The sequence below is a fragment of the Bubalus bubalis genome, chromosome 15, assembly GCF_019923935.1.
Source record: "Bubalus bubalis isolate 160015118507 breed Murrah chromosome 15, NDDB_SH_1, whole genome shotgun sequence".
NCBI classification, from domain to species: Eukaryota; Metazoa; Chordata; class Mammalia; order Artiodactyla; family Bovidae; genus Bubalus; species Bubalus bubalis.
In genome coordinates, this window is record NC_059171.1 from 52,063,919 (window position 1) to 52,091,570 (window position 27,652).

General features: G+C 42.8%; 2 protein-coding genes across 9 annotated transcripts in view; one reads left to right on the forward strand and one right to left on the reverse strand.

The window, feature by feature from the left end:
- PDE7A (phosphodiesterase 7A) overlaps nucleotides 1-11,786 on the forward strand; it is a 112,144-nt gene extending 100,358 nt beyond the window's left edge. For 2 of the 4 annotated variants that reach the window (XM_006069057.4, XM_006069058.4), the window contains exon 13: nucleotides 2,806-4,635. In XM_006069057.4, the coding sequence (XP_006069119.1) occupies nucleotides 2,806-3,014 (209 nt within the window). In that variant the 3' untranslated portion in view covers nucleotides 3,015-4,635. Of the gene's footprint in view, nucleotides 1-2,459; nucleotides 2,672-2,805; nucleotides 4,636-5,646; nucleotides 5,898-9,013; nucleotides 9,290-9,509; nucleotides 9,681-10,101; nucleotides 10,277-10,552 lie in introns of those variants that run through there. The other 2 variants (XR_006640042.1, XR_003103625.3) reach the window with 2 other exon arrangements.
- The window catches only part of MTFR1 (mitochondrial fission regulator 1), a 62,438-nt gene continuing 45,740 nt past the window's right edge, over nucleotides 10,955-27,652 (reverse strand). For 4 of the 5 annotated variants that reach the window (XM_006069053.4, XM_006069054.4, XM_025265333.3 and 1 more), the window contains 4 exons: nucleotides 16,750-16,985; nucleotides 14,242-14,509; nucleotides 13,455-13,623; nucleotides 10,955-12,493 (listed from right to left, as the gene is read on the reverse strand). In XM_006069053.4, coding sequence (XP_006069115.2) covers nucleotides 12,425-12,493; nucleotides 13,455-13,623; nucleotides 14,242-14,509; nucleotides 16,750-16,985 — 742 coding nt within the window. In that variant the 3' untranslated portion in view covers nucleotides 10,955-12,424. The remainder of the gene's footprint in view (nucleotides 12,494-13,454; nucleotides 13,624-14,241; nucleotides 14,510-16,749; nucleotides 16,986-27,652) is intronic. The other variant, XR_003103627.3, reaches the window with a different exon arrangement.

Consider the following 27,652-nt stretch of genomic DNA (forward strand, 5'->3'; position numbering starts at 1 on the left):
CTTCCCCAGCTCCCAGACCCCAAAAAAAGAAACTCTGTCACTCTGGAGCCACTAGACCTGATTGCCAGTGAACACTCGCAACCTCGGGCTCTTCTGCGCCACCTGCTGGTTGAAGCTGACTCTGCAGCACTGCGCACAGGCCCCTGTAACCTGGCCTCAAGTCGTCTCCCCAGCACCCACCCTCTCATTTACCTTCAGCCACTTGGGACCCCACTGGGCTCCGCACAGCCACACCTGTGTGAAGGCAGGAGTCCCAGGCACGTGGGCTGTCCTGGGACAGTTAAGTAGACTCACAAATGGTTGGGCAGCTCCTGACTCACAGCCACCCAAGACAAGCGCTGCTGGGCTCCTCTTCTTCGTTTGCCCAGTTTATACAGTTAGCAGGTGTTGGTCTTTGTGACCTCAAATCCTAAGGGAAAGGGGGGCTTGGAAAGATTCTCCTTCTAGGGTAAGTCAGGGAACTGTTAGAATAAACTCAGTGCTAAGCAGCAGTTACCCGGAGCCAGCGTGGGGTCAGTAAGCAGAAGTCATGTTGCGTCGATAGGTTTTCTTCTGTGATAGGAGCCCTGGGTCTGTCGTGTGCTGGGTGAGAGTGAGGCACGTGACCCGGCGCCCTGTGGTGTCTGGGACAAGAATAGAGAGGGGCACGTGGACAGGGACAATTAAGTGGATTCAACAAGTGGTTGGACTGCTCATGAGTCCAGGGTGCCTCCCGGCTCTGTCTGTGGCCCCGGCCTGAGTACTGTTACTGGGTGCTTAAGACCTCAAAGAATCCCAGAGAACAAAGAGCGTGGAGAGACAGCTAGTCTGTTGGATGGGAGAAACAGGATGCAGATGCTCTCAGCCGGTTGGAACGGTGGGAGAATCAAAGAACAGGGATCCAGGCCTTCCAGTGGTTAAGAACTCGCCTGCCAATGCAACAGGAGAAGCCACTGCAATGAGAAGCCCGCACACCACAACTAAAGAAAAGCCTGCGCAGCGACGAAGACCCAGCACAGCCACAAATTTGTTTTTTAAAAAAAATTTTTTTAAAGGCTGAATGATACTCCATTTTAAAAAAGAAAATGGATCCTGTGAAACCGGTGGTAATAAAGTCCTACATTTGGGTACAAGACCCCAGCTGCTCATGACCTGACCGAGGCACCTAGAAAAAGATGGGGCTCCGGGCGCAGGTTCAGCCAGACTGGGGGTATGAGGGTGGCTGCTGCCAGAGGCTGAAATGCTCTCTCACTACAGTGGTGATGTTTTTCTCGTGTCCTGTCTCTCCTCACCAGAACATTCCTCGTGGCAGGCACATCTCGACTATTCACTGCTGAGCCCTGGCCAACCCAAAGCAGTGCTTGGCATAGAGTAGGTTCTCAGTTAACTCGTGTGGCAGAGATGGGAGACACGGAAGAAAGCTGTGTTTCCAGTATGGGCACTGCTACTTCAGAGACCAGAATCGGTACACTTAAAATTCAACCATCAGACCATATGTGACTTTTCTGATTAAAAGTAGTGGGTGCTAACTGCTTTGCTTCCATGACATTTAAAAATATATATATTATTTGGCTGCACAGGTCTTAATTGTAGGATCTTCAGTCTTTGTTACAACACGTGGGATCTTTACTTGCACCATGCAAACTGTTGTGGCGTGTGGGATCTACTGCCCTGACCAGGGCTCGGAGCCAGGCCTCCTGCGTTGGGAGCACGGACCAGCAGGGAAGTCCCACCACTGAGACTTTCTTGTTGGCTAAGTGGACCGTGTGTAGTTTGTGGTCCATAGAGTCTTTCCCTGAGAAGAAAGTTTTAGAGATGAAAAAAATTTTAAACTGTTAACAGTGATGGAATTTGAATGTATATTTTTGTGTCCTTGATCAAAAGTTTAGGAAGATGATGTTATATTTGCTTTTGTTAAGGTGTTTCCTAGGAGGCTTCTTCCACCCTGTGTAAGATACTGTGTAGTATTATTAAGTCAGATATAGTGTGGGCTCGAGTACTGTGTAACCCAGAGATGCAGGCTGTCCTGAAATCGCCTTTCCTTTTCTGACTCTGAATTAAGGGAGATCGGTGGTATGAGCTGTCCATAAAGTAGGCCTAGTACACTTCCATATTCACGTTAGTGATGGTTTAATCTTTGTTCTTCTTAGACTTGTACTTGGTGTTGTGTTGTTATGTAGTTGCTAAGTAGTGTCTGACTCTTCGTGACCCCATGGGCTGTAACATGCCAGGCTCCTCTGTCCGTGGGATTTCCCAGGCAAGGATACTGGAGCGGGTTGCCATTTCTTCCTTCAGGGGATCTTCCCAACCCAGGTCTCCTGCATTGGCAGGCAGATTGTTTATCACCAGGGAAGCCATGGTGTTGTGAGTTTTGGCTTTATAAATTCTGAGGTATCAGTACATAGAAGCCGCCCTATGCTCATGATCCCCTGACTGATGGCAGAGCTGCTGCACCTCGGTTCCGGTCTTGTCACCCGCAGCCCAGGAGACCCCCTTAGCTCTAGCAGTCTTGCGGGAACCAGCCCTCGGACCCACTGAGCTCTGCTGCAGGGCCACCGCAGTTTTGCTGAAACATTGATAGAAGGATGTGGTTGGTGCAGCTGAGAGGAATCATCAGCAGAGATGTGCTGCGTTTGTCAGCTCACCTTTACTTCAAGTTTCATTACGTTGCTTACATAGATTCTTCGAGAAGGTATGTAAATTTCACACACGTCTAGAAAAATAAGAGCTAGATAGTACTGGAATAGGGCTTAAGAGAGTAGACTCTGTATTGACATTTGAAAGTTTCAGAACACACACAGAGGCCTTTTCTCCTTGTTTCCTCAGGTTTTATGACCTATCTCGTGGAGCCTCTGTTCACGGAATGGGCCCGGTTCTCTAATACCAGGCTGTCCCAGACGATGCTCGGACACGTGGGTCTGAACAAAGCCAGCTGGAAGGGACTGCAGAGAGAGCAGCCCAGCAGCGAGGACGCTGATGCTGCGTTCGAGGAGTTGAGCTCACAGTTATTACCTCAGGAAAACCGGTTACCCTAACCCCCAGAACCAGTGGACAGATGCCTCCTAGAGGTGGTTAGAAATGTGAAACGGGGTCTTGAGGTGAGAACTTACTCTTGACTGCCAAGGGAAATGAATGATGCCAGCATTATTTATTTCCAAGATTTCCTCTGTTGGATCATTTGAACCCACTTGTTAAGGACAAGACCCGAACCTACAGCAATATGCATTTGGCTTTTCGTGGGATACCTTGAAGAGGCAGTGCCTGGCAGGAGCAAAACGGAGGGAATAAGCGAGGAAGTTTTTGCAGGAAGGATTGCAGTGGCTTGTGTGCTCTTCAGAGCATCATCGTGAAGCTTGAACTGAAGCCTTCAGCAGAAATCTTCGGAATTTAACCAGCATGATGCAAACAGTGTCTATCTGTACCTTCCACTGATTCTGTCGGAGAAAATGGAAATGTGAAGTGCCCAGTGTCTGCACCTCTGGCAGGACTCAATGTTTACAAACCAACTCTTGAAATATTGGTTCTCAATTTGCCTTGGAGCATGATTGTGAAGGAACCACTAAGAATTCTGAAGATCAAACCTAGAACTGCAGCTCTTTCTCCCCCTCCCCTGGTTTGCCTTTTTTCCTTCGGATGCCACCAAAGCCTCCCATTTGCTCTGGTTTATTTCGTGCACTGGAGACTGAGCATTTATCATAGAGTGCCGCCGAGCTTTCACTCCAGTGCTGTTTGGCAATGCAATTTTTTTTTAACTTGGTTTTTAATTTGGGGCGGGCGGGGCAGAAGCCCAGTGTCCTAGCTGTGTGATGATTCCGCGGTGAAGACATTGCATGTTGTCTTCACTACTGTACACTTGACCTGCACATGCAAGAAAACAAAAAAAAGGTGGAATGTTTAAAACACCATAATCAGCTCAGGGTATTGCCAATCTGAAATAAAGTGGGATGGGCCAGTGCGTCCTTCAGAGCAAGGGTACTAAAGCCCCTCTCGCTGCAGGGAGTGAGAGGTGTGTCGTGTGTGTGTGGATGTGTGTTTGGGGCACGCTCGTGCATGTGTGACTGTGCATGTGTTTTATTTATCCACATGGCAAGGATCGGAGACGTCGGCTTTTATTTATTATTGTAGAATGTGACGTAGTGAGCAGCCACACGTGGGAGGGGAAGGGAGGTCGGCCGTGAGAGATGATGGCTCCAGACGCCAGATGCCTTAACTATGCACCAAGCTAAGTGACCAAACTTCTTGTTTTGATTTGAAAAAAAGTGCATTGTTTTCTCGTCCCTCCCTTTGACGAAACGTTCCCCTTCGACGGGCCTTTTGATGTGAACAGATGTTTTCTAGGACAAAAAAAAAAAATCTAAGGACTAATTTTAAATTTAACAAACATTCCACTTTTGTAATTTGTTTTAAATTGTTTCATGTATAGTAAGCACAACTGTAATCTAGTTTTAAGAGAAACCGGTGCTTTCTTTTAGTTCAATTGTATTTCCCTTGTTACTGTAAAAGACTGTTTATTAATTATGTTTACAGTTCGTCGCAACAGCCATTTTCTTGGGAGAAAGCTTGAGTGTAAAGCCATTTGTAAAAGGCTTTGCCAGACTCATTTTAATATGTGCCTGTTGCTGTTCACTTTTGATGAATAAAACCTATCTTTTCACATTTTTATCTTTGATATTTACCTTATAAGTCAGTCTGTGGGAAAGGATAAGGCAAAGTTACCAAGAAAACTAAGTGTCCACTTCTCGATCCTAGCCCTGGCTCACAGGACTTGCTCAGGTGTCGCTGGGTGCAGGCATCATCCTGTGAGCTCACCTGTCACCTGCACCTCACAGGTGAGATGCCAAGGCCCGGGGCATAGATGGCTGAGTCCTCACAGCCCATAGAAGTCGGCTCTGAGCCCAGTCTCTGGTCTCCACAGCCCTTGTTCCCACAGTGGGAACCTCAGGCCCTCGTGCAGGTACCAGAATACCACTTGTGTTGGCCTTTTTAAAGTCAAGTAATAGGAAATGGCCACTTGATTCTGCTTGACTGGTTTCAGTGTAAGAAAGGCACCACTGGGCCTCTCCTCAGTCTCCCCAAACCCGTTTCATTGGAAGGGGTAAGTGTAAACTCTGAACGCAAACATACTGTCGTCATTTGCATAGAAGAGTGAAGACCAGTAGAAATACAGCATGAGCCAAGTAGGTGATTGTCAATTCTGGAGTGATCACATGTTTTTAAAAAAAGATGAAATTTATTCCAGCATGTCCAGAATATCATTTAGATATGTAGCCACAAAACGAGAAGAAAAATAGCCATTATTAAAAAGCGACTATTGAGATGTTTTACATTCTTTTCTCTGTTACCAAGTCTTTGCAATCTGGCGTGTCCTTGCCGCTTACAGCACATCTCAGTTTGGGCCAGCAGTGTCTCAGGTGCCCGGTCTCCACGTGTGGCTTGTGGCCACCACACTGGACCGCTGGGCGCTGAAGTCTGATGGAGGCGAATCTGACACACCCCGTGTGGTGAGGAAACTTGCGACTCACAGACCTAGTATGACAGCATGTGGAGAGCAGAACTGTCTCACGGCAAACTCACTGCAACCAAACTCACAGAAACTGATTGTTTTTTTCCCATTAGTAGTTTAATTTACAATGAGAAAGGTAACTGTCAATCATTCTTTCATGTTAGGCAGATCTCCTTGGGAAGCTAAATTACAATCAGCTGGTTACTTGCGCATGGATTCCGAGCCAGGGAAGCAAGGTCCCTCACGCATCCTATAAGGAGGCGCCGACTGATGCTCGTGCTTGGGTGGACCGTGGTTCCCCTGGATGAGGCTAGAGACTGAACCCAGGAGCTGCGTCTGCACACCCCTGGACGAGGCTAGAGACTAAGTCCCAGGAGCTGCGTCTGCACATCCGCTTGACTGGCATGTCTAGTAGGTATGTCAGACCCTCAGCCGCAGGCGGCCTGGGCTCCGCCTGCCAGGCTGTGCTTGCTGCTGCTTCTCTGACTTGTGTTTGATATTCAGAGGAATATCCTATTTCCATTCTCGAGGGGGAGACACCTGAGTGTGCTCCCGTTCCCTGCCTATGGGTAAGTAAACCCACGGCAAAGATACATGTTGTTACATATATGTGGGACAAGCCTTGACAGCCCTGCTTCATAGCACCTGTGTATTCTTTGAACATTGATTTTTCTAGAAAAATTTGAGGAAACAGTACAATAATTCAGAAAACTTGAGGAAATAGGAATTTAGAAGATCACATTTTTAAATAAGTATTATGGAAGAGAACACCAAGTTCATATGAATTTTTACGATAAAATGGGAGACTTCAAAGAATTGTCGAGCACTGTAGCAGCTTGCCAGGCCCTGGGGCAACCTTGAGTGCTGGGGGCAGCACCTCTGCTACAGGCTCAAGGTCCTCAGAACATTTTGGTAAGCCTTAGCTTAACAAAACCAAACAAGCTGGTTCCTGGTCAGTACTTGTATTCTGTCAATGCGGTGCTTTATAATCTTCTTAATACAAAAGTAAAAAATGTGTTTTTAAATTTATTTAATTGGAGGCTAATCACAGTACTGTAGTGGTTTTTGCCATATGTTGCCTGGTAATATATTTGTACTTTAGGTACAGGTTAGAGGTGCTAGTAACTCGGAAGATTCCTGTAATGGCCTCTCTTTCCAAAAAGCATTCTTAACTCTTAAAGGTTTCAACTTTAATTTTCACATCAGAGGTTCACAGTGTTTTCATGTGTACTGTTTTTTTAACGTGTAAATATTTTGTTTAAATCTTTTCCCAGTTAATATCTCCTTCTTGCGCCAGTGACCAATGGCTGATACGCATTCAGTACTGTTTTTAAATAAATGTGATATTAATCACCATGCTATCAGCATATATTTGAAATACATAGTTGTCCAGATGCGTGCAGGACTTAGCCTGAGCCATTCCTTGTTGGCTAAGGATTTGCAGGCAACCTGTGTCTTCTGGAAGGCCCCCGGTGGTCCCTGGTCTCCAGCGGGGGGTGGCCACTACTGGGAGTGGACACAGGCGCAAACAGCTGTCTCCTCCACCTTCTTGTCCCTCGTGCTCATCATTAGTGCAGTGGCTCAGTCGTGTCTGCCTCTGCAGCCCCGTGGGCTGCAGCACTCCCGGCTTCCCTGTCCTTCACCAACTCCCGGAGCTTCCTCAAACTCGTGTCCATTGGTGATGCCATCCAACCACCTCATCCTCTATCGTCCCCTTCTCCTCCTGCCCTCAGTCTTCCCCAGCATCAGCCTTTTCTGATGAGTCAGTCATGTGCTCAGCATAGGGACAGACTGGCATAAACTGTGCCATCAATGAATGTTGTTGAACAAATCATTATGAATAACCTGGTATTGTGTTTCCTTTCTAGCTGTCAGTCTTTCACTATGCACAGTTTTGTTGATACTAGTCTATGCTGCATTCTGTGCCTACAGCACCCGAGCTCCTGCTGGGTGCTGCACTGGATGTGGTAAAGCGTTCCAAGTGACAGAGCATGGCCCCTGATCTCAGAATGTTTGGGTGGCTGTGTGTGGAAAGCATCTGTTGTATGACATGGCAGGTTTCTGTCTTGTACAAAATGAATGGTTTCATTGGGTAATAATGAAAATGATACCATTTCTAGTAATTACTGAATGTTATTAACATCCATGACTTGTAAAATTAGTTTTCAAATTTGATTCTAAAATATGTCTTAGATGTTCGGTATGATACTTTTAGTAGAATTCTAGCTTTTATCACAGTATCTTTTTTTTTTTTTTTTTTTTTAACTTTCATAGCGGTGTTAAATTGTCCTGAACCTATTTTAAAGTCTGGTAGGTTGTACGGGAAAGAGAACACCCATTTTTAATATTAGATTATTTTTTAGTTCTAATTTAAAAGTGAAGAAACATGTAAAATATCATGTATGAAACGAGTTGCCAGTCCAGGTTCGAAGCACAATACTGGATGCTTGGGGCTGGTGCACTGGGACGACCCAGAGGGATGGAATGGGGAGGGAGGAGGGAGGAGGGTTCAGGATGGGGAACACATGTATACCTGTGGCGGATTCATTTTGATATTTGGCAAAACTAATACAGTTATGTAAAGTTTAAAAATAAAATTAAAAAAAAAAAAAAAGTGAAGCACAGCAAACTTACTAGGCTATTGCAAGCTTTACCAGTCCCATCAATAGTCTTATGAAGAAAGTGCATCTTCTATTATATTTAAGCTTTGCATTGAGATTTTTGAGCATAAATTTGAAGTGTCTCTTTATTGTTGAGCCATAAAGCAGTGGTCCCCAACCTTTTTGGCACCAGGGACCTGTTTCATGGAAGACAGTTTTTCCACGGACCGAGGGTGGTGGTGGTGGGGTTTCAGGATGATTCAAGGGCGTAACATTTACCGTGCACTTGATTATTACTACATCAGCTCCACCTCAGATCATCAGGTATTAGACCCCGGAGGTTGGGGACCCCTACTGTAAAGAATCAGGAGGGTGCATGATATCCCAAGGTGCTTTTTATCTTTTGAAGAAAGTATCATAAAGGAATATGATAAAATAACTAGCTGAACATTTGCAGAGTTTTAAAATTTCCATCTAAGAATCCTCACAGTACAGGGGTTAACTTTTTCCACTGTAGGGAACGGTCTCAGGTCACTGCGGGTTAACTGGACCTTTATATTGAGGATTCGTGTTCATGAGACAGACTAATCACTTAAGTGTAGCTTTTTGCTGCACCTGCTTCTTGCCACTCCTGCTTCTCTTGCAGCCTCTTCTCTACCTTGGAGTGTCTGCTTGGAAAGGCAGTAAACATTTTTAAAGCATTGTCTTTATGGCTAGACAGACTAGGTTTAGTCTTCTGTCACCTCATCTGTTGAGTGGCTTTCTAACCTGTAACATGTGTCTCAAAAAATGTACTGACACATAGTTCAGGCCGAGTCATTGTCCTTATTCATTTCCTCATCGTATTTTGTATAACTGCTCATGGGTACAGCTGTTCCTTGTGACCTGCTTACTTGAGCTCTGAGTACTGAATGCACCCCTCTCTCTCCAGGTTTCTTGTTCAAATTCCTGAGGGACAACCTGGACCAACTCAGGAAGGCTGATCCTGGGCCCCCGACCAGCCTCTGCCTTAGCAGGTGCTCCCCTTGCAGAGGGCCGTCTGCTCTAGGTCAAGGTCGAGGTTAGAGATGGCGACGGCCTCACGTGCTGTCCACCCTCACTGAACACCGGGTTACACAGCAACTTGCCGCTGCACCTGCGTCTCACCGTCTCTCGTCTTCGATAGCAGGCGTGGCTGGCCAATGAAGAGGGATGGCTCTTAAGCCACGTGAGTGGAAAGCTGTTCATACCTCTAGTAAAATCGCTGTTGTGAAGCGTGTCTTTCTCCCCCAGATTAAGGCTTTTGCCAGCATGGAAGAGAACAGTTGGGAAGCGCGGCACTGCCCTGTAGCAGCCACAGCTGTTTGGGATGGAATGGGAGGCACTATATGGATCATCTTAATTACCTTCTTGATCATGTCTAAATTCCACCCATGTTACTCTCTCAGCTTTGCGGGAAGGAGCTCTCTGACCTGTCAAAGAGGCTGGAGAACCTCCCAGGGAAAAGAAGTCTTGAGAAGCTCCAGCCAGAGGAACAGTAAGGTGTTCAGTCCTTACAAAGCAGACTAAGGACAGCAGTCTCAGAGGGAAATATCTAAGATTTCTGGATCCTTCCTTAGGTATGCTGTTTTTATTTCTTATCCTCAAGTGATTGCTCTGGTATCATTGAAGAACTAGCCTGCTTATAAGATTGATAAGGAAAAACTAAAATGAATGTTAAGAAACAGGCTCAGTGGAGTGGCACAGAATACTGACTCCAGGATGAGAAGAGGAGACAGGACTCAGGAGAGGCTGAAGATCATGGGGAAGACTGACGGTAACAGGCAGTAACAATAATACTGGCTAAAACTAAGTGCCTCCTCCTGCCTGGCGATCCCAGAGCTGTTGCTGCTGGGTTCACGCCTGAAAGTTTAAGCTTTTATCTGCCAGATCTAGTCCACAGAAAGAACTTATGTTTTCAGAGAAGTTACTAGATGATGGTTTTTCCAGCTATGAGTTTCCAGTAGTTGTTACCTCGTGTTTTCTTCCTTCCCCACCAAGATGCAGACTCACAGGAATTCACACAGCAAGAGGATAGGATGCTTCTGCAGAAGGGCCTGCGACTGGGCAGACACCCAGGACTGAAGACTGAGACCTACCCCTCCACCCTGGCCCGCACACAGGGACCTTGTCTCCTAGGAGAAAACTGTCTGCTGGGAACCTTGTGTAAAATAATGTAAGAACTTACTTAGTACTCTGCTATTCATAGAATGTGTTCAGAATGCTGCTTTAATCCTCATAATTTCCTGAACTGAGCATTATTCCCATTTTAAAAACAGATGTGCCTGGGCCAGGATCACATACACATATCGTGTTTTAACTCCCAAGTCCAGGGCTCTTTGACTCACATTATATATACAGTTGACTCCTGAACACGGGTTTGAACTGCGTGGGTCCACATATACTTGGACTTCTTTCAGTATTAACACAGTACCTGTATTTACATTTATAGATTTTAAGTACGGAGAGAAGCTTGCATTTGACCAGAGGTCACAAAGTGTGGAATCAGAAACTAAAGGTTTGAGCCTTGATTCTTTCCCAGCTGTTCCAGGTTCCTACCCACGCTTGGGTGAGTTGTCAGTTCTTTTGCTGTTGAGGCAGAGATAGCAGTATGGCCTAGGGGAGGTGGAAAGAGAGGCCCAGAGGTAGGTTCTAGGCTCTAGAACCCTGAAGAAACTCACACACCTCTTTCTCTTTTAATGCTGAAGATGAATGAAAAAGGTGACACATTTTAAGCAGTATATTTCCACTTGGAAAATGCAGAAAGCAAATTATTCTAAAGTTGCATGTACAACACAGAAGAAGTTTACCTACTGTGGAAGAAAAAGCAAAAGCATTTATATAGGCATGATGGTCCAAGGAAAAGAAAAGTTGCTTTATTTCAAAACAGTAACTTCCTTATTTTGGAGCACTGGCTAAAAATTCAATTATTGATACAAATATAAATATTTCTTAGGAGGTCAAAATAAGTATATCAGGTGAATTTTTAAACGATAGAAAACAATTAGAAACAATGTATGTCAACAACATGTGTAAAATTAAGCCACAGTTCAAATTTAGTAAGCTAAACAGCCAAGCCATGAAAATTACCTCAACTAGTATTAGCTGCTATCGTTTAGAACATTGCACATCATTTCAATAACTTAAAAGTGAATGTATCTTCTTCATATCTCCTAATCGCCCTGGGAGATGGAACTTTTTCCCCCACTAGATTTAAATAATAAGTCCAACTATTTACTCATGGTAGGAGATTCTGGATAACTATAGCTGAGTTTAACAGAAATATAGAAAATCATGAAGATACATGAAGCATTTAGAAATGATGACTTCCTTTGAAGTCCCAAATGAGAAAGGAGGCTCTCCACTTCCTGACAGCACCTACAGGTTATGCTGCTACATGGTGGAACGCAGCAGAACAGCAGTCTGACTGACCCATGATAAGCAACTTACAGGAAATTCTGTGGCCTATTCAATGTTTAATAGACCAGTATTAAAAAAAAATTTTTAACTCCATTATGCTGACATTTCCAGAAGTGTTAACTTAGCAACAAGTCATCTTTATGATATGCCATTTTATTAAACTGAAAGAAAAAAAGATGGTACATTCTACTTTTACTTTAAAAGAGATTTAATTCAATAGTTTGATTGCTCACTATTGAAAACTACATTTTCTTCCTCAGAACTGGGCAGCACTGAGGTGGAAACAGTTTTCATGATCCTTGACTTCCCCTTAAAGGAAAGTATTACAGAATTTCAGCAGTGAACATCATCTGGTTCCTACTCAAACCCCATCTCCAAGAAAACGTGAGAGAGAATCTAAAAGTTCTGTTCAAGGCAAGAAGAAATTCCAAACTCAAACATTTTACTCTAACAATTTGGATATACCATCTGCTCCATCGCTGGGTAGGAATGATTACCAGCAGCCTTGTCACTGCCAGCGCTAAATCGTATATCCAAATACATGCACATAAAATATGTGTACAGATAAATTAGTGTTAATTAAAAACTCACATCTATAAAATATCCTTCCTTTGTTCTGAAATCTATGTACTTGTTTTCCAGACTGGAAACCTAAACATCTTGGCTACACATTAAAAACATGCTGGAATGTACATACGCTATGGAAACTTCAGAACTGACCTTCTCTTAAAAGCAAACAAACCTAGAGTGCTTTTGTTATAGCATCATCCTCTAATGAGACCTAAAAGGAGACCACTAAGTTCTAAATTCAGGTATTTACCAAACAGTGTTGATATCTACTAGCTGAACAGCCCTAATAAACGAACAGCTGAACTTCAGATAGTCTTTCTCAGCTCTTTGTCTATTAGGAAGTTGAAGCATTTTCAATTAAAGCCTTCATTTTTCCAGTAGACTTCAACATGTGTGGACCAAACTAGAAAAGAAACAAAAAAGATACAGGTTCATGTAACAGCAATGATAGCCCCCTCCCAACCATGGACCACAAGGTATGTTTATAACAACCTGTCAATTCATATCAACAGTGAGAAAGATAGCAAAATTACTCCCTATCAAACTGTAGTCAGCATCGCAAGACCCTAGCTTAGTCCAATTTTACTTCTTTTAATAAAAGAAGGAAGATACAGCGTTTCCTCTTCAATGTCTAGGGTTTCAAAGATGCTAGAATTTCTAGGATATCTACCTCTCTGGCATAGATAAACTCATCTCCCCAGTGACAGTAACCTGAGGCAAGTTAAAGTGAAGTCGCTCAGTCGTGTCCAACTCTTTGCGACCCCGTGGACTGTACAGCCTACCAGGCTCCTCAGTCCATGGAATTCTCCAGGCAAGAATACTGGAGTGGGCTGCCATTTCCTTCTCCAGAGGATCTTCCCAACCCAGGGACTGAACCCGGGTCTCCCGCATTGCAGTCAGACGCTTTACCATCTGAGCTACCTGAGGAAAGGGAAGGTCTAAATTAATATTGAAGAGCTTTCATTAAGTCTGCTCAGTCTCCACCAATGCAGGGCCCACAGCCTGCAAGGCCCTGGTCAGATTTCTTTCCCCTTTATAAGAATTTCAAAGGTGCCCTAAGAGAATGACCTTTCCTTTCTACATCACAACATTTACACTATCCTTAGATGTAAATTTTATTGTCATGAATTTCACTTCATTGTGCTTAAATATAAACAAACAGCATGGGAAATTTAACATAGGAGATACCCAGGGTTAGCTTTTACTTACAGAAGAGCATCAAGAGGGAAGCAGTCTAGCTGGCATTAAGGACTAACTCCTATAGCGCATCCTTTTGCATCTTGCAGATAACCAGCTGAGTGTCTTGTGCAGCAGTGGACTGGACCACAGGCTGCACTAAGGAGAGAGGTCTGCCCAGTACTCACCAACACTCTCTCGGAGGTGGCCTCTGATTCAGACTTTTGGATTCCTTTCTCAGCTTCACCTTGACTATCGCTTCGATACCGATAAGCAAACTTCTTTCTCAGCGCCTCTGCTATGAGGGCAGCAGGGTCAGCAGCATCTGCCGGCTTGGGCTTTGTGTCTTGTTCTGACCTTAGAGAAGTGACGAGAAATCAAGGGGGTGCTAGCAGCAGGGACACCCAATAGAGGCACTGACGCAGTGAGGTGGGAGCCCTGGATTTACGGCCTCACAAGACAGCACAAAGGTACCCAGGGAATAGCTCCTCTAAGGAGCAGAGACTGCAGGCTCCTTCAGGGCAGTCAGGGTTCCCCTCCTCCACAAGCCTGGTCCCTACCCTAGCAGGCACATAGCACAGCCTGAGGGGAGAATGACTGCACAGTAACAAGGCTTCAGAGGCAATGGGGGAGAAATGAGAGTGGCCTGCGGGTGTTTGTCCTGCTCTCTGTTAACTGCATACAAGAGCTCCTGGGGGCTTATCTTTTTTAAATTAAAAACTTAAGAGCCATTCCAGTAGTCATGCTATAAAACAAAGTTCTCAAGAAGCTTGGTGTATGTGTGTGCTCAGTCGTGTCCGACTGACTCTATGTGACCCTATGGTCTGTAGCCCGCCAGGCTCCACTGTCCATGGGATTCTCCAGGCAAGAATACTGGAGTGGGTTGCCACTTCCTCCTCCAAAGCAGCTTAGCAGTTGCTTATAAAAGGCATAGGAAACCAAGGGAAGTGGGCGAGAAGGCAGATGTCTCCTCACCTTTTTACTGATCGCAGTTTCACGCTGTTCATGTCTTTTAGGATCTCCAGCATGTTGGGCAGGTCTGTTTTCTTTGGACTGTTCTTGACCGAGGTCTTCCCAGCAGAGGCGTTTCTCCGTCTTCGCTCTTTTATCAGATCAATAGCAGAAGTGCTCTGCTGGAGCCCCGGTGAGGGGAGGGGAGGCGGCGGCGGAGGGGGCGGCAACGGGGGCGCTGGCGGGACCGAGGGTGCTGCTGCGGCGGCAGGCCTGGTGGATTCTAAGTCACCTACAGAAATGAGGGGCAATCAGTTTAATCGTGGGGGTAAGAGGCAAATAAAATACTTTAAAAGTAGAGTTATGTTAAGGACTTGATACCTGAAAGCAGTAACCTTAAAAAGAATCTCAGTCACAAGTAAAAAGGAAGTTTCAGTTACTTGCTTGGAATCTAAATCCCTGAATTTCAGTCACGGTATCATTTAATCCGTCTCCAGATGGAAATGTTCCATTTAACTTAACAGGGTGCTTTTGTGATATCAAATGTTCAGGTCTGACTGCTTCACACTGTGCAGCTACTTCTAGCTGAAACAGCATCTGGACTGCACACAGAACTGCCTCCAGTAGGCAGTCTGACAGTTTAGTACTAGAGTAAACAGCTGTTGGATACCTCTGTGGTTCATTTTAAGTATATTTACATAGAAGGTAAGCATGAACTATGCTATGCTATGCTAAGTCACTTCAGTCATGTCCGACTCTGTGCGACCCCAGAGACGGCAGCCCACCAGGCTCCCCCGTCCCTGGGATTCTCCAGGCAAGAGTACTGGAGTGGGGTGTCATTTCCTTCTCCAATGCATGAAAGTGAAAAGAGAAAGTGAAGTCGCTCAGTGGTGTCCGACTCTAAGCGACCCCATGGACTGCAGCCTAACAGGCTCCTCCGTCCATGGGATTTTCCAGTCAAGAGTACTGGAGTGGGGTGCCATTGCCTTCTCCGAAGCATGAACTAGAGAATGTAAATTGACCAGAATGAGTTAAAAGAAGTTTTAGATTTACTGAAAAAATTGAGAGAGAAAAAAAATTATAGTTAATTCCCCAAAAGAATAAGTAACTAAGAGTTACAGCAGTTCTAAAATAAGGACCTAAAAATCCATCTTTCTGCAATAACTGGAGATTAGAGAGTTGTTTGGGCGCGAACTATATTAATTAGTTTATTCAAGGGAGTTGGGTTGTAAATAGAACATCTAACAGACTTTCCTAGTCTGCCAGAAGAGGGAGGTAAAGCCAAAGAGAAATGTATCAGTAACTTATAGGTTAAACAGAAAAGGGCAGGACTTTGGGTTTTCAAAAGTCACCTGTAGATTTCACTGAAGTAACACCAGGTGCCTGGAGTACATTCACCCTGCCCATCATGGCCTGACCCAGGTTTGAGGAGGTTTCCGTGTAGGTTACATTAAACTATAGGACCACAAGCTAAGTGACTCAGAGGTGGAATAACTATCCTTTACCCTTCAGAGCTGGCTTATACTGAATCTCGTCAAGACTCAGGAACACTAGGAAAACAACCACTGCTTGCCAGCAGATTAATAAACTAGGATTTCAAGGCCATGGTTTTTTCCTCCAAAGTGACAACGCAACAAAAATAAAAGCAACACTATTAGACCAGAGTCAGAGGCCCTGAATTCAGTTTCCACTCTGGGCAAGAGGGAGAGAAATGAATATTAAACAGCTACTTTGCACTAAAGATACTACATATAGTTTCTGCATTTACTCCCACAGTAACTCCACAGCATAAGTAACTTCTATCCTAGTTATAGAGCTTTATGCTTGCCTCAGGACACATAGGTAACTAAACACTCAACCCTGTCAGGGCTGCTTTGCAGTTACCTCCTCCAGTCTGATGTGAATGGTGCCATTATCACAAACAGTGAAGTTCCCACAGCAGACACATGAGCAGTGTTCACCTTTATCAGTGGATGTATATTTTGTGTTTCCAAAAATACACTCATCATCCTCTGACAGTATTAAGATTGTTCAAAACAAACGAAAACCACTTAAACTTGCCTGGGTCCTGTACCGGACCATGCAGGGGACAGGCCCCTAGTTTTCTAGCAAGCCCAACAGCTGTTATTAACTTCTTTTTAAATTTTTAATTGTAATATCATTTATTTATAATGTGTTTCAGTGTGTAGCATACTGATTGAGTTATATATATGTATGCATACTGGGGCTTCGCAGGTGGCTCAGTAGGTAAAGAATCCGCCTGCAGTGCAGGAGGAACAGGTTCGATCCTGGGTTGATAAGATCCCCTGGAAGAGGACATGGTAACCCACTCCAGTATTCCTGCCTGGAGAATCCCATGGACAGAAAGGAACCTAGAGGGCTACAGTCCATGGGGTTGCAGAGAGTTGGACACGACTAAAGAGACAGAGCCCACAGATATATATATTATATATATATAATTTTTTTCCCAAGTGAGTGGTATTCCCCCTGCCCCCTGCCCGCATTTGCTGGCTGACTGGAGGACTCACAGACCTGCACTGAGGTTCTGCTGTTCCTGGAGGGTCACGATCTTGGCAATCTGAGCTCTGAGGGCAGCAAGCTCACTTTCAAGGGCACAGATCTTCTGCAGCGCTTCCTCATTGGCCAGCATCGAGGTCTGCAGCGGAGGCTCTTCTGGAGACAGGGTGGGTAAGGATGGCTGCCTGCTGTGGGGCTTCTCAAAGAAAGGAAGATCATCCTGAAGGGCTGGCCTTGACCGGACCTCTAACCTGCAAGGACAGAAGTTGGCTGTCACAGGCTTTGAGAGGGGCTATGAAAAATTGTCACTTCAAAGTTAATCAGAACACACCAGAAGAGAACATCTGAGAGCCACTTTTCAGGCTGACCTTACATAAAACCCCTGCTGTAAGTTTCAAGACAACAAAGCACTTGTCAACCTGAAGTAGATACACACCAGGCCAGCTTTCTTGTTGCCGTCATTCTTAATTTTTATCTCTACATTTTACATTCAAGCCCATACTATCAGGAGGCATCTTTGCTAACTCATGTTTTGTTTTGGTGGCCTGAACTAAGATGATGCAACTTTTAATGCTCTTAAAGATGGTAAACTAATTGGTTATAAATGACAACCAAAGCAGTAGTCCATTAACCCTTCCTCAAGGTCTTTTTTTCCACATTTCCATGTCAGTGTCTTCCATATGTGATAAAATATACCAAACTATAAGACATACTGTAACAATATGAGCCAAACTACAGCATTAGACACTAAAAAGGGGTGGCGGTGGGGGGGGAATAATTGAACTCATGCAGTAATTACATAGATGGTCTCATTTTCACTTAAAGGTATTCTAATATGCACTGCACTGAAGCTCCATATGGAAGTCTACTGGGGTTGAGAACAACATTCAGATTTCTTTTCAACTGTCAATTTGTGTATTTATCCATTTCCTCCTATTTTTCTACAATTAGGTTTTTCTGGCCTCTAAGCCCTTTTCTCTTTTTTCTTCCTCCGGCTTTACTGAGGAATCACTGACAAATATTGTATGTATATAAATACTGTACAGCATGATAATCTGATCATGTGTATACACTCTGAAATAATCGCCACACCCAAGTACATCCCAATTTCCCTCACAGTCTCATGTGGCCATGTGACTGTGAGTTTTGGCTAACCGGATTGTAAGCCACCTGGGAAAGCTGCTTGGAGGGCAATGACTTGGTTCCCCAAGAAAACAAGGCCTTTCATCTCTAGCCCCACCGGTTATTCCTCCTCTCCTGAGAGCCGTGAGCCACCAAGCCCAGAAGCTAATGCTGATGGGAAAGCCACAGCTGAGGATGCCCAAGAGCCTGGCGGGTGTTCCTGGGCACACAGTGGAGCCACTGGCAGCTTCAGACTGTCCACTCGGGGGTTTCTGACTTGAGAGGAAAATAAACTTCCATCACCATTATTTTGGACTTCTCTGTTAAATGTAGTCAAAATCCTCTTGTAACATTCACCAACATTATATCCTATTTTAAAATAGTTCCTTTAACTGAATATTGCTGTTTTTTGCTTGAGAAATGAAACAATTCATTCTTCCTTGTGTTTGAATGAGTAAATTCTTGGACCTTTAGCATTTGGTATTTTGCACTAAATTCAGGTGGTTTTCTTCATACCTAATCTTGATTATACCCTGTTAAACTATCACATATACAGGATGGTTGCAAATTGTTTTTTATAGTATTTTTTACAATATTATTAAAAATATTTGGAGAATAAATGTCCTAGTTACTACCTAGCCCTACTTTAGCTTACCTAGTAATCAACTTTAATAATACTAACCTTGTACACTTTTATTTGGCATATTTTGGGGGTAGGGAAATATATTTGGCTTGCAAAAAGCTTTAATTACCATTTCCTTTCTAAGCCCTACACTGGAAAGAAACAGGTGATAAAATGTTTAAAAAAGTAATGATGATTGCTAAGTCACTTCAGTTGTGTCCGACTCTGTGCGACCCCAGAGACGGCAGCCCACCAGGCTCCGCCGTCCCCGGGACTCTCCAGGCAAGAACACTGGAGTGGGTTGCCATTTCCTTCTCCAATGCATGAAAGTGAAAAGTGAAAGTGAAGTCGCTCAGTCATGTCCAACTCCTAGTGACCCCCATGGACCGCAGCCCACCAGGCTCCTCTGTCCATGGGATTTTCCAGGCAAGAGTACTGGAGTGGGGTGCCATAAACAAACATAAAAAATTTAAAAGAAACAATACCAATGCTCTGATAAAATACATTAATAGGTTCTTTGAAAGATTATAGAGATTAGATGGAAGCATTCTAATCAACCTGCAATAAAGAAAATAATTTTGACATTAAATTTTAAAAAAATCATTGTGGCTTTTTGTTGATAGGAAAATTCTGATTTCTACCTACCTTTCATAAAGAAGGCCAGATTTTGTTAACCATATCTATACAGTAAATTACAAGAAGATACAAATTATTCTGTCTACTGAGTGAAGTTTTTTAGGGGGAGGATACTTAGAGTAATTTCATTTAATCAGTACAATGTCAAATACTCTAATACACTTCAACTATATTCTTGACAACTTGTTAATGTTTTTAATAAAACATTTTAAAACAGTGTTTTAAAATTTAAAATACTATTTTAAAAATACTACTTCTTGAAATAACTAAGGAAACCATTGATAGGTAGGATATTGGCAAAGATATAATTTTAGTCTTGAGAACAGATGTGAGTAAAACATAGAAATCTCAAATATACTATTAAAGTATCATTCTTGTTCAAAACAACAGTGGAGAAATAGGGAAGACTAGGAATAGAGACTGTGAGTTTAAAGCAGGAAATCAGAAGCAGAGTGTTCTCAGAACAGAGGACAGACAGCCCTGGCACAGGCATCGGGGCGGCATACCCGAAGGGGTGCAAGTGGATGAAAGTGGAACAGGAGAGAGAGCGTGCCTGCAGGGGAAGACTCAGGTCTACCCTTGACCATCTCCCATGAAAGTTATATTCTGCTTTGTTTATTAAAATTTACCTAAATGAATGAACATTTTATTGGGAGTGGAAGTGAGGATGATGGTTTGTTTTCACATTATGTATGAGTGCAGAGATTTCATCAAGTCTGTATCATAATAGCAAATAGAGATAAATTTTGAATGCCAGAATCTTGAGTACTACACTAAGCAAAAAAATGTTGTAATAGCTTTTTTCAGGAACTAGTAGTCACTTTAGTAGTGAATATACCCTCCTAGATCACAGGACCCAAAAGTATTACATGCTTTTCAGTTTGTTTGAAAATGTTAGCATTCAAGTAAGCCAATCGTCAAATCCCATGAACATTTCAATACCCAGAACTGGAACCAGGTAACATGACAATTTGGATTAAGAGAGCAACTACAAGGCAAAACAGTTTCCTTTACGATATCTTCTGGGCAAGATATCGTCAGAGAGAATTAAATACTGAACAGCAAAGGACAGTGTTTAAGAAAAACAATTAAGCATCTACCTCTCCCAGTAAAATTTCTACAGATGAATTTAATCCTTCTGTTTCTCATCTACTAGAACTAAGGGTAAGCACTTATTAATCTTGAAAACCAGTGTGGCAGGCTGAAAGAAAAAAAGTTTAGGACCTTTAGGAAGAATATTTAAGTAACAGTGTCAGATCATCTATGTTTTATGTGTCTATACTATTTTTATAACCTTGGTATACTCTCTACATTTATATTGTGAAATACTGTCGACAGCTATAGATTCGGACAAAGTAATTCTAGGAAATGTGGAAGTTTAAGTGTGGATTTTTAGACGCTAAAAAAAGTAAATAATCCTGAAATGATCATATCCTCTTGAAGACACAGGAAGATTCGACATACAGAGAAGCCTGAAAACCAAAGACATAAAAAAGAAAAAGTTACTCTGTAATATTCTTGTGTATGAAAAACCTTAGGTTTTATGAAAATTCTAACAAGTCCCTGACTTTAAAATTATAAACACACACACCTTTTTCCTACAGATATGTTTTATAAGACAGTCGACAAATCACTCATTCTCAGAACCAATCTGTTTTGCCATCCTTCAGAAGAGAAGGCTATTAAGAAATACCAAGGAAAAAGTAATTCAAACTAAGAAACTAAGGGCTTTTTAAGCTCTACTAATCAAAGAAAATTCTCAATTAAATATAATGTACCTCTAGGATCCTTTCCCCTTATCTAGCAGTGAAAGCTCAGAATCTGAGATTTTTTCAAATTAACCCAGTGGTATTCCCCAGGTGACTTTACTGAGCCTCCCTCACTATTTTGAGAGAACAGTATAGAAAAGTACAAAAACATACTCTTCTGTCAACAGGATACAGCGGGTAGGGTGGGGAAGCTGACATTTTAGTTCACTGAAAACACACAGTTGGGTAGAAAGAAAACAGTATTTTCCAAGTGAGCATATAGTTGGAAGACAACTGGACCTATCTAAAAAAAAAGGCAACTGGACCAGGGAAATTATTTCAAAGGAAGTAATCCATGAAAGGACTTATAGTGGAGGACAGGCATGGCTACTGTGGGGCTACAGAGAGATGACTGTTTAGTTCAGTCGCTCAGTTGTGTCTGACTCTTTGCGAGACCGTGACCCACAGCTCGCCAGGCCTCCCTGTTCATCACCAACTCCCAGAGTTCACCCAAACCCATGTCCATTGAGTTGGTGATGCCACCCAACCATCTCATCCTCTGTCGTCCCCTTCTCCTCCTGCCCTCAATATTTCCCAGCATCAGGGTCTTTTCCAATGAGTCAGCTCTTCGCATCAGGTGGCCAAAGTATTGGAGTTTCAGCTTCAACATCAGTCCTTCCTATGAACACCCAGGACTGATCTCCTTTAGGATGGACTGGTTGGATCTCCTTGCAGTCCTGGGGACTCTCAAGAGTCTTCTCCAACACCACAGTTCAAAAGCATCAATTCTTCAGCACTCAGCTTGCTTTATAGTCCAGCTCTCACATCGATACATGACTACTGGAAAAACCATAGCCTTGACTAGACGGACCTTTGTTGGCAAAGTAATGTCTCTGCTTTTCAATATGCTATCTAGGCTGGTCATAACTTTCCTTCCAAGGAATAAGCGTCTTTTAATTTCATGGCTGCAATCACCATCTGCAGTGATTTTGGAGCCCAGAAAAATAAAGTCAGCCACTGTTTCCCCATCTATTTGCCATGAAGTGATGGGACCAGATACCATGATCTTGGTTTTCTGAATGTTGAGCTTTAAGCCAACTTTTTCACTCTCCTCTTTCACTTTCATCAAGAGGCTTTTTAGTTCTTCACTTTCTGCCATACAGATGGTATCATCTGCATATCTGAGGTTACTGTTTCTCCTGGCAATCTTGATTCCAGCTTGTGTTTCTTCCAGCCCAGCGTTTCTCATGATGTACTCTGCATATAAGTTAAATAAGCAGGGTGACAATATACAGCCCTGACATACTCCTTTTCCTATTTGGAACCAGTCTGTTGTTCCATGTCCAGTTCTAACTTGCTTCCTGACCTGAGTACAGGTTTCTCAAGAGGCAGGTCAGGTGGTCTGGTATTCCCATCTCATTCAGAATTTTCCATAGTTTGTGGTGATCCACACAGTCAAAAGCTCTGGCATAGTCAATAAAGCAGAAATAGATGTTTTTCTGGAACTCTTTTGCTTTTTCCATGATCCAGCAGATGTTGGCAATTTGATCTCTGGTTCCTCTGCCTTTTCTAAAACCAGCATGAACATTTGGAAGTTCATGGTTCACATATTGCTGAAGCCTGGCTTGGAGAATTGTGAGCATTACTTTACTAGCGTGTGAGATGCATGCAATTGTGTGGTAGTTTGAGCATTCTTTGGCATTGCCTTTTTTAGGACTGGAATGAAAAGTGACGTTTTCCAGTCCTGTGGCCACTGCTGAGTTTTCCAAATTTGCTGACATACTGAGTGCAGCACTTGCACAGCATCATCTTTTAGGATCTAAAATAGCTCAACTGGAATTCCATCACCTCCACTAGCTTTGTTCATAGTGATGCTTTGTAAGGCCCACTTGACTTCACATTCCAGGATATCTGGCTCTAGGTGAGTGATCACACCATCGTGATTATCTGGGTTGTGAAGATCTTTTTTGTACAGTTCTTCTGTGTATTCTTGCCACCTCTTCTTGATATCTTCTGCTTCTGTTCGGTCCATACCATTTCTGTCCTTTATTGTGCCCATCTTTGCATGAAAAGTTCCCTTGGTATCTCTAATTTTCTTGAAGATATCGCTAGTCTTTCCCATTCTATTGTTTTCCTCTATTTCTTTGCATTGATTGCTGAGGAAGGCCTTCTTATCTCTCCTTGCTATTCTTTGGAACTCTGCATTCAGATGCGTGTATCTTTCCTTTTCTCTTGCTTTTTGCTTCTGTTCTTACTAGACAGATGACTTCTTCTCACTAGACAGATGACTAGTGGGATTTTATCACCTATTCTTGATTCTATTCAACAAAATCCTCTTGTATTTTAAAAGCTAGATCTTCCTGTAAGTGATATTTAGCAGAAATTACCCTTGACCACAGTACTTTATTGATATACATTAATTAATAGTTAATGTCTAGTACCAAATAATTTCATATTGTTCATGAACAGTATGAAAAGGCAAAAAGATGACACTAGAAGATGAACCCTCCAGGTAGGTAGATGGCCAATATTCTACTGGGAAAGAGCAGAGAAATAGCTCCAGAAAGAAGGAAGTGGCAGGCCCAAAGCAGAAACAACACTCAGGTGTGGATGTGTCTGGTGGTATAAAAGTCAAGTCCTATGCTATAAAGAATAATACTGCATAGAAACCTGGAATGTTAGGTCCATGAATCAAGGTAAATTGGACATGGTCAAGCAGGAGATAGCAAGAGTGAACATCGACCTTTTAGGAATCAGTGAATAAAAATGGACAGGAATGAGTGAATTTAATTCAGATGACCATTGTATCTACTACTGTGGGGGCAAGAATCCCCTAGAAGGGACACAGTACCCCCAAAGTCAACAAGAGAGTCTGAAATGCAGTACTTAGGCACAATCTCAAAATACAATAGAATGATCTCGGTTCGTTTCCAAGACAAACCATCCAACATCACAGTAATCCAAGTCTATGTCCCAACCACTAATGTTGAAGTTGCTGAAGTATGTAGATCTATGAAGATCTACAAGACCTTCTAGAAAAATGGAAGTGTTGGTCACTCAGTCACATTCAACTCTTTGTGACCCAATGACTGTAGCCCACCGGGCTCCCGTCCATAGAATTCTTGAGGCAAGTATAGTGGAGTCGGTTGCCATTCCCTTCTTCAGTGGATCTTCTCAACCCAGGGAAACCTGGGTCTCCCACTTTGCAGGCAGATTCTTTACCATCTGAGCCACCAGGGAAGCCCCGGTACAAGACCTTCTAGAACTAACATCAAAAAAGATGTCCTTTTCATCATAGGGGATTGGAATGCAAAAGTAGTAAGTCAAGGAATACCTGGAGTAACAGGCAAGTTTGGTCTTAAAGTATACATTTAAGCAGGGCAAAGGTTAACAGTTTTGCCAAGAGATATGCACTGGTCATAGCAAACACCCTTTTCCAACAACACAAGAGATGATTCTACAGACAGACATCACTGGATAGTCAACACCAAAATCTGATCATATTTTTTGCAGTGGAAGATGGAGAACCACTATCCAGTTAGCAAAAACAAGACATGGAGCTGACTGTGACTCAGATCATCAGCTCCTTATTGAAAAATTCAGGCTTATATTGAAGTAAGTAAGTAAAACTACGAGGCTATTCAGGTGTGACCTAAATCAAATCCCTTATGATTATACAATGGAGGTGATGAACAGATTCAAGGGATTAGATCTCATTGAGTGCCTGAAGAACTATGGACGGATGTTTGTAACACTGTACAGGAGGTGGTGACCAAAACCATCCCCAAGAAAAAGAAATGCACAAAGGCAAAGTGGTTGTCTGAGGAGGCCTTAAAAATAGCTGAGAAAAGAAGCAAAAACCAAAGGAGAAAGGGAAAGATACACCCAACTGAATGCAGAATTCCAGAGAATAGCAAGGGGAGATAAGAAAGCCTTCTTCTTAACAAAGCAAAGAAATAGAGGAAAACAATAGAATGGGAAAGACTAGTGATCTCTTCAAGAAAATTAGAGATAGCAAGGGAACTTTTCATGCAAAGATGGTCACAATAAAGGACAGAAATGGTATGGACCTAACAGAAGCACAAGATATCAAGAAGAGGTGGCAAGAATACACAGAAGAACTATACAATGAATATCTTAATGACCCAGATAGCCACGACGGTGTGGTCACTCACCTAGAGCCAAACATCCTGGAATGTGAAGTCAAGTGGGCCTGAGGAAGCATTACTACAAACAAAGCTAGTAGAGGTGATGGAATTTCAGCTGAGCTATTTAAAATTCTATAAGATGATGCTGTTGAAGTGCTGCACTCAATATGACAGTAAATTTGGGAAATTCAGCAGTGGCCACAGGACTGGAAAAGGTCAGTTTTCATTCCAATCCCAAAGAAAGGCAATGCCAAAGAATGTTGAAACTAGTGCACAATTGTACTCATTTCACATGCTAGCAAAGTAATGCTCAAAATCTTCCTGGTCAGGCTCCAAAAGTATGTGAACCTAGAACTTCCAGATGTGTAAGCTGGTTTTAGAAAAGGCAGAGGAACCAGAGATCAAATTGCCAACATCCATTGTATCATAGAAAAAGCAACGGAATTCCAAAAAAAGACCTACTACTGTTTTATTGACTATGCTAAAGTCTTTGACTGTGTAGACCACAACAAACAGGAAAATTCTTAAAGAGATGGGAATACGAGACCACCTTTCCTGCCTCCTGAGAAACCTGTATGCATGTTGAGAAGCAACAGTTAGAACCCAACATGAAACAACGGACTGGTTCAAAATTGGGAAAGGAATATGTCAAGGCTGTATATTGTCACCCTGCTTTTTTAACTTATATACAGAGTACATCATGTGAAATGCGGTGCTGGATGAAGCACAAGCTGGAATTGAGATTGCCGGGAGAAATATAACGACCTCAGATATGCCGATGACACCACTCTAATGGGAGAAAGCGGAGAAACTAAGAGCTTCAGTGAAGAGTAACTAAGAGCTTCTTGATGAAGTTGAAAGAGAAGAGTGAAAAAGTTGGCTTAAAACTCAACATTCAAAAAATGAAGATCATGGCATCCAATCTCATCACTTCATGGCAAATAGATGGGGAAAATGTGGTAACAGTGACAGACTATTTTCTTGGGCTCCAAAATCACTGCAGATGGTGACTGCAGCCACAAAATTAAAAGATGCTTGCTCCTTCAAAGAAAAGCTATGACAAACCTAGACAGCATATTAAAAAACCAGAGATAACACTTTGCCAACAAAGGTCCATCTAGTCAAAGCTGTGGTTTTTCCAGTAGTCATGTACGGATGTGAGAGTTGGACCATAAAGGCGGAGCGCCAAAGAATTGATGCTTTCGAATCATGGTGCTGCACTCTAGAGAGTCTGTTGAACAGCAAGGAGATCAAACCAGTCAATCCTAAAGAAAATAAACCTTGACTATTCACTGGAAAGACTGATGCTGAAGCTCCAATACTCTGGTCACCTGATGCAAAGAGCCAACTCATTAGAAAAGACTCTAATGCTGGGAAAGATTGAAGACAGGAGGAGAAAGGGACGACAGAGGACAAGATGGTTGGATGGCATCACCAACTTGATGAACCTGAGTTTGAGCAAACGCTGGGGAGTAGTGAAGGACAGGGAACTGGCCCTGCCTCAGTTCATGGGGTCACAAAGAGTTGGACACGCTTAGCAACTGAATAACAACCAAATAATTAAGATGGGAATGAATAACATCTGCTGTCCGTTGTGCTGTGAGTGGGAAACTACCTTGCTCTGAACCATTATGTCTCCTGGGCTACATTCTCACTATGGAGCTTCAGAGCAAGCCAGCCTGCTTGCCTGCCTTTGGAGTCTTGTTACCCCACTATCATCCTCTGAGGTCAGGATTCTTCCCCAATACTGCTTTAAAAAGAACAGCACATTCCATTTTATACTTGGTATCGTTAGCCAAAGTCTTCAGTCTCACTTTATTCACTATTTTTATGTCAGGTTTTTGTAAATATGTTCCTCTTAGTCACTGGATTAAAAACATTCTGGTAATGTATTAAGAAGAGCTACCTCAAATACTTTCAAATCCTGTGAATTTATAATTTTTTATTTAAATACATACTTAGTTTGATACAAATGTGGGCAATCAGATACAACTGGAAATTAACATATTAATAAAGAATGAACAAACTGAAATTAACCTTGAAACATTTAGATATTCCTTACATAACATTCGACTCCAGGGAGAAAACATGCAAAGGATGGGACCAACAAGGGCTTAATTTCCAAAATGTACAAACAGCTCAGCAACTCAACAACAAAAACATAAGGCAATTAAAAAACAAGCAGAAGGGACTTCCCTGGTGGTCCCTGGCTAAGACCCCATGCTCCCAACTCAGGGGACCTGGGTTCGATCCCTGGTCAAGGAACTAAATCCCACGTGCTGCAACTAATCCCTGGCTATTATATAAAATTTAAAAAAAGGGGGGGGTGGGAAGCAGAAGATCTACGTAGACATTTCTTCAAAGAGGACAGACAGACGGCCAACAGGCACATGGAAAGTGTTCAACATTGCTTATTGTTTATCATTGGAGAAATGCAAACCAAAACTACAATGAGATACCATCTCACTTGGGTCAAAATGGCCATCATTAAAAAAAGTACAAATAACAAATGCTGGCAAGGGTGTGGAGAAAAGGGAACCCTCCTGCACTGTTGTTGGAAATGTAAATTGGTGCAGCTACTATGGAAAATGATATGGAAGGTTCCTTAAAAAACTAAAAATAGTTACCATATAATCCAGCAA